The sequence below is a fragment of the Pteropus alecto genome, unplaced genomic scaffold (assembly GCF_000325575.1).
Source record: "Pteropus alecto unplaced genomic scaffold, ASM32557v1 scaffold5, whole genome shotgun sequence".
Classification (NCBI taxonomy): Eukaryota; Metazoa; Chordata; class Mammalia; order Chiroptera; family Pteropodidae; genus Pteropus; species Pteropus alecto.
In genome coordinates this window covers 1293778-1313763 of record NW_006441953.1, presented here as the reverse complement: position 1 = coordinate 1313763, position 19986 = coordinate 1293778, and the positions used below count along the sequence as shown (strand labels likewise).

General features: G+C 35.5%; 1 protein-coding gene across 4 annotated transcripts in view; it reads left to right on the top strand.

Annotated features, from left to right (window-relative positions):
- PPP3CA (protein phosphatase 3 catalytic subunit alpha) overlaps positions 1 to 19986 on the top strand; it is a 282030-nt gene that overhangs the window by 126688 nt on the left and 135356 nt on the right. For all 4 annotated transcript variants that reach the window (XM_025051775.1, XM_006918871.2, XM_015594930.2 and 1 more), the window contains one exon: positions 12686 to 12886. In XM_025051775.1, the coding sequence (XP_024907543.1) occupies positions 12686 to 12886 (201 nt within the window). The remainder of the gene's footprint in view (positions 1 to 12685; positions 12887 to 19986) is intronic.

Sequence of the window (19986 nt, the reverse complement as noted above, 5' to 3'; positions counted from 1 at the left end):
GTCTCTGAAAGGCTTGAAGAAAGATATTAAATTACTTGGAATACTTAGAATATTTAGTAATTGCATAGGGTTTTAGGATAAGGTGGATTAAGGGGAGATAACTAGGGATTTGAAGAAACAGTCTGACCATTATTTTAATAATCCAGATACAGGTGAAGTTGAGCAATTAGACAAGAATGGTTACCATAGTAATGGTGAGGAAGCTTTGATTGAGGGGGCATGGGGAATCAGCCTCTTTGGGTCAAGGACCTTTTTGAGAATCGATTAAACTGTGAGGTTTTCCCCATAAACTTGTGCAACATACAAAATTGCCACAGAATTTCAATAAATTCACAAACTAATTTATTTGATGCTTTACACAGCGTGGTTTTCCTCCCTCGTAATAATTGTATGCTTTCTTAAAAAACTGCGGTTTTTCTTTACTTTGTGTTTGTTTTGTGTTTTCTTTTGTTAATCATCTTTTTAAATATTTCTCTTTCTTTAGATGCCTGTCCTTTGATTACCAACTTTTACAAAATATAAATTTGGCGAGTTCTCGGTGACCTAATCAACTTTGTATCCTCCCTGAATGAATGTACCTAAATAAATGATTGCCGTGAAATTTCCTGTAATTTTCTTCCTTTGTTCCTTGAGTAAAATGGTGGTGATAGACCTTGCAGCCAGTATGTAGTCTCTACAGTGATCTACATTGTTCTGTGTTTGTTTATGAACATTTGTTATTTGAATGGCTGTATCTTGGATGGGAATATTATTTGCATTAAAAAGAAAAAAAGAGCAATCCTGTTTTCAAAAATGCAGCTGAAATGGCCTCTTGTGGAGAATCGTATTCAAGATTCTGTCTGCTTCTAGGACAGACATTTTTGTCTCTTGTGCATGGAAACCCTTAGGGTAATTAATAGTCTAGAGGTAAGGGAGTTCAGAAGAGGTTTCCTTACTGATTATCCTTTGTTTTGTTTATTATTTGGTGTGAATAATAATTGAGTCCCCCTGGGCTATGTGAGGAGTTAGCTTTGCCAATCCCTATGAGAAATTGCTCTAGTAAAATTCACATGCTATTTAGGATTTTGCTTTTTATAAAAAAATACAATCTAACTTGGCAACTTGTTGAGCTGAACTCAAATTTATCTTCCTCAAGTGATGAAAACCAATTGTTTTCTTTCTTTCTTCTTTTCCTTTAATTTTCTCTGAACTTTTATTGCACTTTGGACTGTTGAAATCTCCATTGCAAAAGTATAAATTATTTTTTTGTAAAATTATTTCTTTGTACAAATGTAAATATTCTCAAAAATCATGATATTATGAAGAATATTGTCAGAAAAACAACTTCATAGGTTTCTCTGTTTATTTAGACTTTAGGCTTATAAAAGGATGTTATTGTTAGTTTGTATTTATGGAATCAGTAGAATTTTTATGACATCTTTCTTTCTCTAGTCTTTAATGTATATATTCTACATATCATTTCAAAAAACATACCTACCATCTAGAGTATTAGCAAATCAAAGACTATATTGAGTTTCGTTAAGAATGTCTGAATGTACTCTTTGGGGAATGAGGACTTTTTTTTATGATTTGAATTTTATTTCAAAAGGAATTGACAATATATAGAAACCTTTGTTTGTGTGCTATGATCATGGAGGGAGATAATTCACTGAGAGTGAAACTGTCATATCAGTGGATATAATTGTTTTTTAAACATTAAGTCAGTTAAAAATTCTATTTAATGAAAGTATATCAAAATCGTGTTACACCTTTTCCTCTTTGTAACAGTGTATTGTCTGTTTATCTGGATTAAGAGACATGTATGAAATGTGGAATGTATACCATCATAAGCACCATGGATAAGCCCTGATATTCCCTAGGGCTGTTGTGAAATATGGAACTGTATACATGTATGTTCGATTATGCCAGACCATCATCCTTTTCTCTTCAATTTATTGAGAATGGCTCTATTTCTTTCCTGTGGAGTAAAGGGCATAGATTTTGTGGTGAGTGTTCTCACCCTTGCTCAATTTCTTTTCAATCTCTCGAGTGAGTGATTGTACTATAGTTGGTGAGGATGATGGGAACCTGAACTCTGAATAAGTGGGATATTATTATGTATCAAGGGACTTAAAACACACACGCACACACACACATAAGAGTAATATACAACAGCTGATTGTGTGTTTGTGTGTGTGTGATACTTTTGTTGGGACATAGCCTAGATCTTACATTTTACATTAACTTGGTGGTAGTTCTGCATTTAATCATAATTATTTCTTGAGTGGGAATTTAAGGCAAGGAATGATTTTAAATAATATCATTAAAAAAATACTATATTTCTAGTCTGCCAGTTGTGAACTCTGCACTTAAAACTTTAACAAAAACACTCATAGTGCTGCCTAAATGACTCACCATCATGCCTAAATGAGTGTCTTTAATTTGGACAGTGACAAATTTATGGAACTGAAGCTTTTTGGATGTTTTGGGGAAACATAACCCAAAGTCATATATCACGGGGACGACGTCGCTCTGTTATTGTATATGTGCTTAGCGTGAGTTAGATAACCTAGTTTTTAGCTATTCTTGGCAGCTGCATTTCACAATAAATTTTTCATTTGTGTTTACTAGTAAGATTTGGATTTGCTCTGACTGGTAGTGATAATTCCTCAAGCAGATACTAAAAAGAGGAGAAAGGAGGCCTTTCTCCTAGACTACTTCTAATACTGAGAGTTGCTGAGAAAGTGACAGTCTAATAAGTCTCAGATATCTCAAGTTTAACAATAAAAAAAAAAGCATTTTTTACTGACACATTCTTCAATAAGTATATATTAATAGCATTCTTAAAACCTAGAAAAATCTTCTTTTTAAAGGAAATATTTGAACTGCTTTCTTAAATTTTATGGGATAGTACCTTATGAGCACTATTGTACTGATGCAATATTATTTTTGTTGTTATTGGGTGCCTTTTACATCAGAAATAATACATTTCATTGATAATCCTGTATGCACATATGGGATTAAAAACATTTAGTACTTCAAACTTTTTGTAGTGATTTTTTCTTCCTCCCTTTTTCAGTTTTCTTATGCTCACTTTTAGATGATAATCTGTTTTATCTTGGGGGTGGGCTGCTAGCTCCCACCCCACCACTTGGCATCCATGGTCTCTATCTTGTAATGAGTACTTTAAAAGAGACATTTATTAAATGAAGATTTCAGTTTCTGAGTTATTTTGGCTATTGGCTATCTTTGTTATAATTACACACTTTTAGATCTGAACAAGGCCATTTTTTTCCTACTCTCTCTTCTTAAAGAACTTCTAGTACCACAGGAATTTTACTCATATTCTGAATGAACAAGGAGAAAAAAAAATGTTTCTATATTTTTTTGACTAATTCAAAAACACATTGATTGAATATGTGGACTAGACTTTCAAAGGAACTTGATTGTTAATCGTTGTTGTACTTAATTATTCTGATGTTTTTTGAGTTGTGAGTATCGATTGGCTCATTTAAAGAGTGAAATTTGGCATTATCTGTAAATTTTCAGTTGACATTATAATCCTGGCCCTCGTTATTTGAGAATCTCTTTTATGCACAAAATATGCTTTATATGAGTGGAATATTCTTAACAGTGGCTTTTTATTGACAAAGGGAATGCAGTCTTTTGCAGCTTTATTATGAAATTGGCCATTTTCCACTTGATAGATTAAGAAATTCTTATTTAAAATCAAAATTGATATACATTTTAAACATAAATGAAATGAAGTTTGAAAGGATACAATTGTAGGTGATATTCACTAAAACATTCTAATTTTTTAATAGATGTGTGAAGATTATGACTTGGGAAGTATATATTTGAGGTACTAAGCATTGGGACCTCACGTATGCTTCTTTATTATTCATATGAGTGGGTAGTTCTTAGACATGGCGGACCAGAGGGAGTGGAAGAGAGCAGAGGTGGTCCTCAGAGTGGAGCAAACAGTGTAAGCGTTACTGAAACCTGGAAAGGCCCAGAGGACCTGATGTTTCTCTATGAAGCCTGTGGGGAGTAAGGAGCACAGAGCCAGGGCAGGGGGAATTAACTGTGCACCTGGGAATTTAGCTCCTGCCCTTGGCTTTCAGGAGGGTGACTCTGAGGCACAATATTTCGATCTTTGTTTTACTGTGGCACATAGATATAAGGCTTTATGCCAAATTTACTATTATTTTTAAACAAGGCTTTTTGCCAAATTTACTATTATTTTTAAACAATCAGCTTTCATATGCAAACATGGTAACGTCCTTAAATTGCCACTTAAGATTTACATTATTTGATATCATTTGGGACATAGATTTGCCATTTCATCAAGACCTTTCAAAGAAGAGAAAATGTATTCATTTAAAAAAAATTATTCTGATGCCTGTAGGTGTTTTAACTGCAGGGGATGGGGACTGTGGGTGGGCATGTGGGCATAGAAACAGTGTGGGCAACTAGAAGCTAAATGATGAACTTGAAAGGAAAGAGTACTGTGTGGGCATAGATTGATTTTTTTTTAATATCAACTTACAAGTTTAAGATTGAAGACTACGAAGGGAAATATATTTTACAGGTTTTCTATTTTTAATACAGAGATTTCTAAAGTTTATATTTATTAAGGAATTTCTGATCAAATAGTTCCGATAAGATTAAATCTTTGCTTATATTTCATGTCTTAGGCCATGGAGTTGAGGATTTCAGAATGGTAAAATGTATCTTGGGTTAAATAAAGTTTTAGAATCCCTGGATAGTCTTCATTTCTAAGAGATAATTATCATGTTCAAAGGGACCTGCTCACTTGGGAAATAAATCCATGTTGCCTTCAAGTATCTTGTTTGTTTCTTCATTTTAATCTGCTCCTATGATATTTCTCCAGAGAAAAAGAAAATGTTTAAGGCCAAAGATAAATAAAAATTCATCTGTTTAAGCTTATCCCAGTGAGTAGAATTTGATGCATTACTGTAAGTTTGCTATTCTAGAGATTTCTGTAAATACTATTTGTTGAATATATTGCTGTAATCACTTCATCCTGTGCTGAGATCCAGTATAGTTGGTGTACCTACTTGTATAACTGAACATAGCTAGCTATATATTTTTTAAGTAAAAAAGTACTATAGAGTAGACCCTTATAAAACAACACATTTTCAATTATATTAAATTAAAATATTTAAGTATTTAACTTAAATACTTAAATTAAAATATTGGATATCTAATTAAAAATTTTAGTTTAAACATTCAATATTATCTATCAAAACCAGTAAATATAATTTTACTTCTATCGTGTACATGTATAAAATAATTGGCATGACCCCCATGTTAATTGCTGGACTTGTGCATGTGTCTTCTTTTATTAACAACAAAAAATCAAATCTTATTTAAGTTTTTTTAATAATGCTGAAATATTTGAAACTTAAAGCTTTTGTCAGTCTTTCATGTTAAATCATTATTACATAATTTGTTATGTAAGCCACTTTTAATTTTTCTACTAATTAAATAAACTAACCAAAATATCAAAACTTCCATGGAGTTTTGTGATAGAACTGCCTAAGACTACATGTGAAGGTGGTTGTGGCCCGTCACCTATTCCTGTGCCCTTGAGTCCTTAGTCTCAAGAATGCATAGTGACTAGAAAATAAGAAAAGCTTTACATGCAAAGGGTAGGAAGTAGCTATATATCAGTAAGTATGTTAAAAATGAAAATAATTTTGAAGTTTAGATAATAAAAGAGACCCTGATTTGTACTATTAAGTTCTCATTTTCACCTATTAATTATTAATCTTTTGTCGTTGGAACAATAATTCCTTTAATTAGTGTATGATCTTTCTTAAAGAATTGCTTGTAGCACATTTCTGATTTAGGTTCAGAAAGTACGGTGTGTATAATAAATATTTTGTAAGCCGGGGGGAAAAAGTTCACTTATTTTAATAAATGTTTTGAGTACCATAGTGTCCTTTTATTGATACTTTTGGAAATAGTGCATAAAACACCATTATGCTATATTTGCATGTAAACATTAAGGACAACCAAATGAGGTGTTCAGTTTTCTAGTGAAATGATCAGTACACAGACTGTGTCTAATAATTGAGTTCATTGAAGGCTCAGTATTTGTGTGGTAGTATTCAAGGGGTGAGTAATGAGATCTCTGTTAAGGTGAACGAGGTCACCATAGCAGTAGGAAAAAGCATACCAGTAAATTAGTAAATTGGAGTTTTATTTATAGACCTACTGTGAAGAATTTTTTTTTAGCTTAAGTAGGACTGGATGTTTCTGTTTACGAAATTAATATTCGACCACATGAGATGGGCAAGCATGTTATAAATTGACAGGCATTAATATCTATAATGAAAGTCAGAGATGTTCAAACAAACAAGTGAAGTTTATCTACAGGAGTAGCATAAATAGGACCCTAACAAATAAGTTCCTATAGTTTTTCTTGGAGGCTGGCTGTGGTTGATTTTTAAGCTCTCTCTCCCATAGACAATATGGTTTGCGTATCTTTGCATATAGACATTATATGCATGAACAAATATGTATCCCCATACTGATAGAATTTTTTAAACCCAGAAGAATATAAGCCAAGCCTAACTGCTCAATGTTTGAACCCAAACAAAATTTAGTGAAAAGTCACTAATGTTTCCTTTTACAGATCCCGTCACTCTTTATTGAGAATTAGGATCAGATTTCTAATGACATATTCTAATGACTGATGATGGAGTTATTTCTGTATATTTTAGCTAGAATATTGTATCTTACAATGAGCATGTTCTATTTTTTATTACTTATCTTAAAAACAGAGCCTCATCTTCTGGAGTCATCTGAAAAATTAGATATTTATTATATACTTTAAACAAAAGAACTGTGCAACTACATCTAAGAGTGTCTGTGAACACAGGTATAACCCTGAGAGGGTAGGTTTTTTTTATTATTCTTACTGCTTACATTGACTCCTCCTTTTTTTAAAAAAACAAAATTTTGTTCTTCGCTTTTGCAGTTTAACACTTTTCCAGATACTCAAGAAAAAAGTAATAATTATACCACATGATAAGGTCTTCAGAGTCTGGTCTGCTTATGTTCTCCATCGCTCACTTCGCGTTGTCCCTTCTCGTAGCCTACCATGGAATACAGAGTATGGTGGATACTTAATAGGTGCTCGATGATTGATTGGTTGGTTGATATGGTTTGATGAGAATAGTCGTTTGTGACATATACAAGTGTCCATGGGGGAGTAGATGGAATGCCAATCCGTGGACGTCAGGCCAGAATGTGTTTTAAGTTGTGTCTGACATGTGATACCCGTAAGCTGTTCTCTTAACATGTGCTGACATAAGTTACTTAGACAGTCCTTGTGCAGACAGTAGCCACATGAAATATGGGATGAGAGCTGTTTCTGTACACGTTCTGATTACAGAGAGGTATGATATAAACGTGTCTGGACTTGCAAAGACATTGCATCTGCTGTGGTTGATTGACATTGTGGAGCTTGTTGGGGAGCAGGGGAAATTAAACTGCCTGGTGTCTTATACGCCTTTACTTATGATATAGGTCAGTGAATCCAAATATGGACTTCACATTAGTATACCCTGGGTTTCTTTAAAAACATGACACTTCCCTGACCCTTCCGATAGACAATTTAGATCAAAATCTCTAAGGTTGGGCCTGAGCACCATTTGTTTTTAAAAGCAATTCCAATGTGCAGCCAGTTTGGCGATAGTTTGAAGCTTTATAGGAACCAAAGCTGGAAGAGAAGAAAGATTAAAGAATTAATTTTTACTCACCCTGTTCTCATTTACTTGCTGGGAAGGATGTAACACTGTTCAACAATAATCTAATAAGAAGCCATTTAAGCAATTTTAAAAGTTCTACTGGCTCTATTAAAAAAGTAAAAGGAATAGGTGTAATTAATAGTAATAATACATTTTATTTAGCCCAATATATCCCAAACTTTATTATTTCAATTTGTAATCAATATAAAAAATTAATGAGATTATTTTACATTCTTTTGTTTTTTTCCTTTATGTCGTGTTCTAACTCCAGTGCATTTCATAGACTTTCAGCACATCTCAGTTTGTACTAGCCACTTTTCAAGTGTTCAGCAACCATACATGTATTGTCACTTCCATACTGGATAGAGCAAATCTGGAGGGTGAAGTGCTGGAGTACAAACCAGGAAACCTAAAGTTTAGCGTTGGTTTTGCCACTGACCTTTGACCTTGAACAGTTCACTTATCCTCTGGGCTTTAATTTCCTCTTTAATATGAGGGGACAGGAATCAGTCTAAATTTTGAATTTTCTAATTTTGCTCCAAAGAACCCCAAGATTTTGTGAGCCATCCTAGGGGAGGAGAGAGGCAAGCAAGCTGCTTTAGGCTCTTTTTCCCTTTGGATAGCCTTGAATTTCCAGATATCATTTTGTTTGAGGAAAAAAACCAACAAGTTTGTTTTAAAGCAAAACAAAGTTTTGAAAAAATCACTCGGCTAAATGTTCTTAAGTCTGTGATTCTCTCTTGTCAGCATTTATGACAGTTACTCCAGGAAGAGGTCAGGCGACTGGTATCCTGCTGTTCCTCCTAGTGAAGGTATCACCATGACAATGATTCTTGGATATTTCCTATCAAATAGCAGGAATCCCCTCAATAGTGGCTAAAGTGGCTCAGATTGGAGGAACAGAAATCTCAGATACTCAGAGTTAACAGCAGACCACTGTGGTTACTGAGGCACACAGTGGTTGTCTGAATCTGAGAGAGCCTAGATTGCAGGAGGAGACCCCTGACTCTCTCTGAGGAGTGGTCCCATAGTCCCAGAACTGAGGGCTGGGAATACCCTGTCTACAAGGCTTTCTGACTTGGAATGTCTTTCTCTACTGGTGAATGCATAATTGACAGCAACTTCAAAAATTGGTATATAGATGATGATAATGGAGACACATGGTTTTGGTTCCCAGACTCGTAACCTTTTTCTGTATCAGATAGATGAAATCTCTGGTGGCAACAACCAATAGAAAAGAAACAATACCATATACTGTTCATTGGAAATCAGTCTCTGCCAGATTTCCACTGTCAGTGATATGGGAACATGATCCTAGCCTAGTATGTTGTTTGCCTTTTAAAGCCTTCAGTGGTGGTTTGTCAGGAGTCAATCAAGGACTTACATATCCCAAATTTTAGCTACTCGCTGTTGTATTTGAGGGGAAAAGATGATGTTGAGTGGGAATTGTGAAGTGGAGAAAGCTAAGAGGGTTTCTATTTTTAGAATGCTTCTAAAATATCTATTGTAACACCATATCCAATTTTATTGTATCAAGCATAGCTATTTTACAAGTTAATGAAAGAAATGTTTACTAAGCACATTGTATTCTTTGGTCTAAGTATTTTTGCTCAATATTTGGCACAAGTCTGCATGTAGGACTCTAGGTGAACAGAGAAAGCAAATAAATGTGACCTTTGTAAGGCGGGTATTTTCTTTATGAAGCCAAAGGGTGCACAAATACACAAATATTAGCCTACTCTTATTTTTGTGCCAGAATACTTCTCTCTGGATGACAGCATCTCTGTGTTCGATCTTCGACATCATCGCTGCTCATTTTGGTTCCCTGTGTGCCTTACCATCTGTTTAACTGATAAAGGGTCCCATCTCACCAGTGTCCCTGTCATCCAACTGAAAACATTGCCTCTGATTGGCCTTTTTCCTCTTCTCATTCCTGTTTATTTGGAACCAGCTCCAATATCTCAAAGCAGGTGGCTTTACCTTAGCCAATTACCTTAGGATTAGCAATTACTGGAAGGTAAGAGATTGGCAATGAAGGATGGAGCATCTGTTATTGCAGTGATCTTTGCCTTGGAGAGAGTCTAGGGACTTAGAGAAAGTCTAATGCATGAAGGTGATGCCTCCTGGGGTGCTCCCTTTTGGCATCTCACCTTCTTAAATGCTTGGGCTTTTTCAAGTTTAATACTCTAGTCTATCTTAGTTTAATAAAGCTAGTTAGTACATGAGTGATAAAGACCCAATGCTTTTATCTGCCTGACAGTAAATCAGCCTTCGATGCTCCCACATTTCTTGTCTGATGGTTCTGCTGAGTCACATAAGCCTTCATAGTTGTCCAACTCATATCTTGGGAAGTCACTTAAAGAAAAATCAGCTCTCATTTTTACCCCACGTGTCTTTTTGAAGTTTCTCCCTTTCCATCACCCCCTGTCCTCAATCTAGGGAATTTCGAGGAGTCACCAGGTAAGATTTTTTTAAAATTTCAAACCATATGTGAAGAACTAAGTAAAGTAATGTGAACATCGACATGTTTTCATGTTTTCTTAACAACATGATAACAAAACATGATATATGTTAGTTAGGCAAGAAAAAGGGGGACAGGACGTGGTTTTATAGTGTAGCAGTTAGCACGGCTGCCTTACACGTGGAAGGTCCTGGGTTCGCGCCCCAGTGGAGCCACGGTCCATGCTCTACAGCCATGCAACCCTGGATAAGCCTCTGACTTCTGATCTCAGAAGCTAAGCAGGGTCGAGTCTGGTTAATACTTGGATGGGAGACCACCTAGGAAGACCAGGTACTATAGGCATAAATAATAATAATAAAATTTAAAAAAAAGAGAGAAGAGGCAAAAAAAATCTAAATGCCTTAAGTCTAATGACCTAATTTTCTTCTTTTTTCTCTTCATCAAATTCTTAAATTTTTTTTTCTTATTTCACACTATGCTTTGGCATATACATCTTGTCTTTCATCTTACATCATGTTTTTGATTATATATCTATTCTAATAACAGCTGCCCCTGAATAATTTTTTTAAATAAAAGCAATATTTTAGGAAACACCTCTCAGTATTCGTTAGAATTTCAATTCTAAAATGTGATTTGCTCATCACTTTTTAATTATTAAGCACCACTGTCTTAAGTACTTTCTGGGAAGTAAACTAGTGCAGTTGTTAAAACAGATACACTGGCATCGGACTGCTAGACGTTATACTCAATGGGTCTACGTATACATCTCTATGTGATTATCTTGGGCAAGGTGCTTAATATTTTTGAGTATCAAGTTCCTCTCTCACAGTAATGTTACGGGGACTAAATAAGTTTATATATAAACACATGTACATATGGTTTACTCATCTTACAACTTTACTGTTCTGTCTGACTTTATTACCCAAACATTGCCTGTCATAAAATAAACACACTCTATGTGTTAGTTACTACTATTACTGTTTACTTTAGTTATTATAACAGTCTTCAGATAGATATAATCCCCACTTTACAGGTGAGGTAACAGAAAGCGTAGGAGGTGTTTTAACTTGTCCAGAGTCATACAACTGGTAAGTGAGCAGAGCCAAGGCTTGTCCCAGATTCATCTGACCCCGAAAGCCATATGCTCATCCACTGGGTCTGGCCCTTCCACTTCATTCTGGCAGCATAGTTAAATAGATGTGCTTGGATTGTTAGGAAGTTCAAACATGCATCCACTAGTACAGGTTCATTTCCTGATTTTTTTTTTTCTCTTAAGTAGTTATTTCCCTTGCATAACTAATCTGTGCTATTAGATTGCACAGAATTTCTTGACCTAGTTCAACCATAAATCTTGCTGCTTTGAGACACTTTTAGAAAGTAAGAGGGCCAGGATTATCCCTTAATATCATTTTTTTTTAAGAGCAGAATCATCATAAGGAAATGTTCTTACGTATGTAACATAATGCATGTGGCAGATGAAAATTACATGAAACTGCTTTTATGCTCCTTCTAGATGTTTCTAACAGACTTGAATTGTCCAGTAAATGAACCCTCATGTGAAATAGAAAAATAGTGAGTTTCCTTCACCAAAGGGCCTTTTTGATCATTTATCAGAAATTTAACCTTTATGATATCATCTCTGCCCATGGACTTGGAAATGTCCTGGCCCGTTATAGGTGTTTACTGAACCTCTCCCCAGTGAATGAGTGAAGAGAAATGTATTCACAGATGTGAAGAATTGACAGTAGCTACAAGAGAGCTTCTTACTGTTAAGAAGGCATGGCAGGTATGGAAAAGAGAATGGTTGGTTCTAAGTCTGAGCAGTAAGTGGAGTTTGTCATTGTTTCATATTCCTAAATATCTGTGTCTCATCCCTGACATCATACCGTCCCCTCACTGTTCAAGATGTTCCTTCAGTATGCACACGTACAATCTTGATTTCCTGTTCATTATTCTGTACGTTTTCGCCTTCTTGCTCTCAGAGTCCTGATCTCTCTTTAAACAGTGAGTCCATCAGTTTACTCAGAGATGTGACTCAAAAGGCAGATCTGGTATCCAGACCTTTTCCCATTTCTCTAATCCTAGTGGAGGAGCCTGCTTTGTAATGGAGAACCATCTTTGCTCAAGTTGGTTATGGTTGGATCTACAGGAACTATTTTCTTTTGCTGAATTGATTACTGCTTAACAGATACAAATCTTCATTTTTGTTATTAACTCAACATCTTCTAGATGCAAGAGATAGTACTAGACAAATAATAACTGTAAATTTCTTTTCAGCTATCACTTTACATCTAGAATCAAAGAGAGTCTTCCATTCTTGATAACCCTTGATCATTTTAATTTGGGAAACTTTCTAAATACTGTAAATAGGTGGTTAGTGATAAGGATAGATATTTAGTGGTTTTATTGAATTGTTTGTTGTTCAGTTTTGGCTAATGTAAGAATTGAACTTTTTCTCTTTCAGCTGTCCCATTTCCTCCAAGTCACCGGCTTACAGCAAAAGAAGTGTTTGATAACGATGGGAAACCTCGTGTGGATATCTTAAAGGCACATCTCATGAAGGAAGGCAGGCTGGAAGAGAGTGTGGCATTGAGAATAATAACAGAGGGAGCTTCAATTCTTCGACAGGAAAAAAATTTGCTGGATATTGATGCACCAGTCACAGGTAAGTCTTGAAGATGGAGACTGCCCACTTGTACCTATACCTTGTTATTTTTAACATCAAATCAAAAGTCCAGTGAGTCTTAAGAAAGCTTATCATCCCACTCTTTTATTGTCAAACCTGTACGTTAAACCAAAGATACTCTACATATATACAAATATTTGTATTCCATGCATTACATGTCTATAATATTGTGATCTAAAAAGTGGCATGCAATTTAAGATGAAAATATTCCAAAGCAATTAAGAAGTAGTATTATTTGTCAGTGAAACTTACTGGTACAGAGAACAGAAGATACTTATCTAGAAAGATTAGACCAAGTATACTAAGGCTTCTATAGGAGTTGAATAAGTGACTAGTTAAAGCAATGGTTTTCAAAAGTGTCTTTTCTAGACTAGAATCACCATCATCATCATGATGACTAGAAACTTGTTAAAATGTAATTTCTCAGGGCCCACCCCAGAAGTACTGAATCGGATTCTCTGGGATGCGGCCCCACAGCCTGTTTAACAAGCAGTCTAGGTGATTCCGATGCACATTAAAGTTAGAGAACAACTGAACTTTAGAGAGAAGGCCACATTTCTCTCTCCTAACATTTTCTGCTTAGAAAATGTGTCCCTAATTTTTAAGTGTTTTTGATGTTGCTTCTTATGGGCAGATACATATTTTACATAAGTGTCACTTCTCTTAGACCATAAGAATTAAATTTCTTAAAAAGAAATCAAGCCACAGACTTACCCTGTGTGTAACTATGAACCCCTTTTCCATGTGTTAAAATGGAGTCATGCGTTTATTATCTCCAACCCATACACTGAAAATGTGTTTGGTACAGAGAATCAAATATGAGAGGCTTTTTGATCTACACTTTGTGCAGTTTTCTAAACTTGCAAGTTTTTATTTTTAGAGAAGCTAAAAAACATTTTTCTCCTTAATTAATTTCATTCTGGCAAAGGAAGAAAATTAAAATCAGAATATTGTCCTTTTCAAAATAAAGGGGAAATTTAAAAATATTTCATATATACTAATTACTTTTTACTCTCAAATCTTCATTGCTTATATTCTTCACCTTCAAATATATATTTGAATGTGACTGTTAAGAGAAAGATAATCTCTCTTGAATATCAGACTTGACCTTCCTTGGTCCAAATGTCCCTAATGATTCCTATTTCAGAGAAATTGACATTATTTACCTTATATTTTTGGTTGGCAATGCTATTTTCCTTTTTTGTAATTAAGAAAAATAATGAATGTGTTTGGGGCCAAGCAGCAGGAGAAATTAGCTCCAGTTGTGTTAACTTAGTGTAGGATCAGTGGTAAATGAAGCCATAGACTTATCCTGTGTGTAGCTATGAACCCCTTTTTCATGTATTAATAGAATCATGCATTATTATGTCCACCTTATTGACACTGAAAATATAAGGGCAAAACAAATATAACATGCTTTACTTTTTTAGGTGCTAATATGCTAATTTTTTTTAGTATATAAGTATTAGGTCGGAATCTACCAGCCAAAAAAAATTACTTTAAAATTGACTATAAATTTCACTTATAAATTAATGGTAATATATTAGATTTAAATAATATCTTTACTATTTATTAAACTTTATTGTTTTTGGTGAGAATGAATGGCTTGATATCTTATTTATGAGTTTTTTTTTCCTTTCACATGGTAACGTGTGATTTTTAAACATGAATTTATGTTAAATTCACTAATAAGCCCAGTAAATGATAATTATAACTAAAAAAACCATGTAGAGTGTATATTTAGGGCAATATATTTTCTGGGATGCAGTCAGCTCTTTTTGATTAGGCGCTGTCCTGAAAGAAAACATAAGGAGAACTTTGGAAGAGTCAGATTTATGATGTTTTATCCTGGAATCTTTCTGGAGTCCATAGATTAATCGCCCTCGTATTTAGTAGAGATCGCTCTTGGTTCTTTGTAGTGAGATCCTAGTGGACAATTTGGCAAATTTTGAGATATAGCCATGAAAAGACTTTGGAAATCAGGACGCAATTATATATGACTTTCTCTGGAGAAGAAAGAAAATTTTTTTTTCTAAAATCAATATTTTTCGGATAGTGACAGAAGCAGCTATGGAGACATCACAGACAATGTGTCACTAGTGAAATATAACCAAAGCAGGAAACACCTTTCCCTGGAGGAGTGTTTATATTTCCCAATGAAGGCAGGACCCCAAGGAACCTCCAGTAGATTCTGTTGCAGTGATTTTTTTTTTCTTTTCTGGGAACATAAGGATATGGAACAAAAGTGGCAGAGGGGATGGGAAAAAAAAGAATTTATTTTAACATTTTGATAAAAGGGGGGAGAAAAGCTTTTGTGTATAATTCACCAGAAAGCTAAATTCATAGCTTTATGTTCCCCTCATGAATTTCTGAGCAAAAGCTGAAACATGGAGGATTGAACCCTAAAAGCAGGATGCAGTGGTCAAAGAAAATCAAAATCTCTTTGTATTTTAAGATTCTTTTTGTAATTTACTGGCAAAATTTTTGATATATAAATTGTGTTCTGAGATTTCATTTTTCTGGATAGCTGAACCAGCAGTATAATGTTTATTTTTAAATTTAGAATTTTTGTTGTTTGGGTAACTGAATCAGCAAAGTGGAATTTTATTATCGATACAAGGTTATACAACAAAAGGCATAGTTTACATTTAAAAATCTTTAGGGTAGTGTATTCTTGATGTAGTTCAGAATTCTACCTGTAGAAATATGGAGAACTTAAGCAACAATTCAGAGAAGAAAGAAGAGGAAGAAGAAGGAAGTAGATAAGGAGGTGGGGAAGAAGGAAAATAATGTAATTATAAATGAGAACTTGTGAAAAAGATTAAGGGGAAAGAAGCAAGGGCTTTTACTGTAGGGAGGAAAAAGCCTGCAACCTGACTGTGTGATACTTTTGAAGTGGTAATAGAAATTGTCTCTCACCTGCACATGTCAGATTCCTAAAACTGGCAAGACGAATGGGTCTGAGTAGAAACTGACCAGCAACTTCTCGTGTAGAATTCAACTTTTACGTGTAGTAGATATGTAAACTCTCAAATAAAACAAATGGTAACTATTTTATAATTATACACAAAAGCCATTCCTAGCTTTCCCTCTACTCCTCCCCCTCCTACTTTTTATTAATAAAAATGTTTCACTCTCAAATGTTTAGAAAGAAGTTATGCTAACATCTGTGCCATGTTTTGCCTTCATTTTAAGAAAAAATTAGAAATGAGTGCTCTAGTTATTTGAAATCTGGACATTCATTCCTTTAGCGTTTCTTTGACGTTTAAATATACAAAACCGCCTGACTCCTCTTCTCCCTCAAGTGTTTATAAAGTAATGAAAGGTTTCTGTTCATTGAGGATTATTTTTCCCTTCAAATTCAGCATATTTTATTTTGAGGAAACAGAAGGACCAGGAAGCTGCCTGTCTCAACCTAGCTCCTTGCACACATCCCTGGGGAAGAGAGAAGCCTTTACCTAAATCCCTTGCTCTCCAGGAGCGGGGATTTAGGTAAACCAGTAAACCCTCTCCTCGGGAGCAGACATGAGGATTGCCTATGGGTCCCCAGTCAAAACAAGGGAGATATGCGGCCTATTCTGCTCTTTTCTCTAAATGAACTTGCCTGATTAGAATGCTAGCTGTTTTAGAGATACACTTTGAAGAATGTGTTTCCATGTTGGAGGCATTTTGTGAAATAAAGCATTTTCCCTCTTTTACTCTTTCCCTCTTTTCTGGGAACATAAGGATATGGAACAAAAGTGGCAGAAGGGATGGGAAAAAAAAGAATTTATTTTAACATTTTGATAAAAGGGGGGAGAAAAGCTTTTGTGTATAATTCACCAGAAAGCTAAATTCATAGCTTTATGTTCCCCTCATGAATTTCTGAGCAAAAGCTGAAACATGGAGGATTGAACCCTAAAAGCAGGATGCAGTGGTCAAAGAAAATCAAAATCTCTTTGTATTTTAAGATTCTTTTTGTAATTTACTGGCAAAATTTTATGATATATAATTGTGTTCTGAGATTTCATTTTTCTGGATAGCTGAACCAGCAGTATAATGTTTATTTTTAAATTTAGAATTTTTGTTGTTTGGGTAACTGAATCAGCAAAGTGGAATTTTATTATCGATACAAGGTTATACAACAAAAGGCATAGTTTACATTTAAAAATCTTTAGGGTAGTGTATTCTTGATGTAGTTCAGAATTCTACCTGTAGAAATATGGAGAACTTAAGCAACAATTCAGAGAAGAAAGAAGAGGAAGAAGAAGGAAGTAGATAAGGAGGTGGGGAAGAAGGAAAATAATGTAATTATAAATGAGAACTTGTGAAAAAGATTAAGGGGAAAGAAGCAAGGGCTTTTACTGTAGGGAGGAAAAAGCCTGCAACCTGACTGTGTGATACTTTTGAAGTGGTAATAGAAATTGTCTCTCACCTGCACATGTCAGATTCCTAAAACTGGCAAGACGAATGGGTCTGAGTAGAAACTGACCAGCAACTTCTCGTGTAGAATTCAACTTTTACGTGTAGTAGATATGTAAACTCTCAAATAAAACAAATGGTAACTATTTTATAATTATACACAAAAGCCATTCCTAGCTTTCCCTCTACTCCTCCCCCTCCTACTTTTTATTAATAAAAATGTTTCACTCTCAAATGTTTAGAAAGAAGTTATGCTAACATCTGTGCCATGTTTTGCCTTCATTTTAAGAAAAAATTAGAAATGAGTGCTCTAGTTATTTGAAATCTGGACATTCATTCCTTTAGCGTTTCTTTGACGTTTAAATATACAAAACCGCCTGACTCCTCTTCTCCCTCAAGTGTTTATAAAGTAATGAAAGGTTTCTGTTCATTGAGGATTATTTTTCCCTTCAAATTCAGCATATTTTATTTTGAGGAAACAGAAGGACCAGGAAGCTGCCTGTCTCAACCTAGCTCCTTGCACACATCCCTGGGGAAGAGAGAAGCCTTTACCTAAATCCCTTGCTCTCCAGGAGCGGGGATTTAGGTAAACCAGTAAACCCTCTCCTCGGGAGCAGACATGAGGATTGCCTATGGGTCCCCAGTCAAAACAAGGGAGATATGCGGCCTATTCTGCTCTTTTCTCTAAATGAACTTGCCTGATTAGAATGCTAGCTGTTTTAGAGATACACTTTGAAGAATGTGTTTCCATGTTGGAGGCATTTTGTGAAATAAAGCATTTTCCCTCTTTTACTCTTTTCTGAAAATCGAGGTGAATTATCCTTGTTTCCTTACAGACATACAAATGGAACATTAAAGAATGTGGTCAAATATTAGCATGGTGATTTGCTGTGGACTAAATTTTTGTGTCTCCCAATATTCATGTGTTGAATCCCAGTGTGATACTATTTGGTGATGAGGCCTTTTGGGAGTTAATTAGGTTTAGATGAGGTCATGAGGATGGAGCCCGCAGGGTGAGATTACTGCCTTTATAAGAAGAGGAAGAGATGAGAACCTTCTCTCTCTCTCTCTTCCAAGTGAGAACACAACAAGAAGATGGCCATCTGCAAGCTGGGAGTAGGGCCCTCACCAAACACTGAATATGCCATCACCTTGATCTTGGACTTGCCAGCCTCCATAACTGTAGAAATATTTGCAGTTTAAGCTACCTAGTCTATGGTTTTTGGTTATAGCAACCCAAACGAAGACACAACTCATTTTGGAAATCTAATTTGACAAACACTTATTGAATATTTGTTTGGTACAGGCTCTGTGGGTTAGAATAAGACCTGATTTCTGTTCTCCAAAGGCTCAGAATGTAACAGGAAAACTCAGACAGTTATTTTCCCAATGATATGTATGTCAAACTCTTGATTAAATGAAAGGATAGGACCTGGATTTATTGAAGCTAATTAAGAAATATCCAACTGGATATAGTTAAAGCCAAAAGTTTTTACTATCTTATAAATGGCTCAGGTTTCTGTTACAGTGTCCATTGATTATTATATTCCATCTTTGAATTGAAGAAACCAGTAGCTGGCATGGTACCTATCCTGAATATGGATTGAGCACTCTTTCAGAAGAGTTAGTGAATGATAAAAAACAGGAAACATAGAAGGTCTAGTTGGGGAGTCACATATATAAACAGATAATTAATTATAATTTGTTAAGAACTGTAATGGAGGCACCTACACACTAGTGTGGAGACTCAGAAAAAGGAATGCAGGGAGGCCAACAAAGTCTATATTCAAACTAGATTATGTATTATAAGTAAAATTATACCATGTGAAAAAGCTAGAGAAAGATATTCTGGGCAGAGACAACAGCATACTAAAAGCACTGGTGTTTTTCGTAATGTGGCAAGGTGTGCTCTTGGAGGTTTGCTGTGGGAAGACAGGGTCCCAGAGGGGTGTGAAGGGTGGGCTGGGGTTAAGATTGAGCCTGGATGGCCAGGGTCAGATATTGGTCTCTTCTAGACAGCACTTAAACTTTCGGATACTATTCTATGGGCACTGGGGAGTTGAAGGGGTCTTTGAACAGGCGAGCTACATTATCAGGTTTGCGTCCAGAATAGCATACTGGATGAGACAAGTAGAGGGGAACAGAGTGGGGAGTGGAGTGAGTGGGAGAGGGGTTGGTTAGGAACCTTTCCTACTTGTCCAGGGAAGCCATTATGATGACTTTGGCAGGGTAAGAGGCTTGGATCTGATTTTGATTACAGGACCTTTAAAAAATGACAGTGAAAACATCTGATTATTTTGTACTTAATCAGTATCTATTAACGATTTCTGGAATATGGTAGGATGGTTTGGGCAGTAGTCCAATTTACTACATTTCTCCTTGAAGTTCTCACATTTTCCTGTTTTCCCTTTGATTTAGCAGAGAACATTTCCCTCATTTGTAAAGCAGAGAAGACCAGGAGATTAGGTTTTTGGATAGAGTGATTTAGAACTCATTTTCAGCTTTCTGGGCTGAGGGGATAGGGCAGCATCAGTTGGGCAAACTGCTAATCTCTCCGGTTTGTCTGTTTCCTGCAGTGGGGGATTTGTCCCTTGGGCAGCAAAGGATTCCCTCAGTGGCTGCTCCTGCCATTTAGCATGTCAGGCAGTTGCCAGGAGAACCCTCTGGCTTTGTTCCTG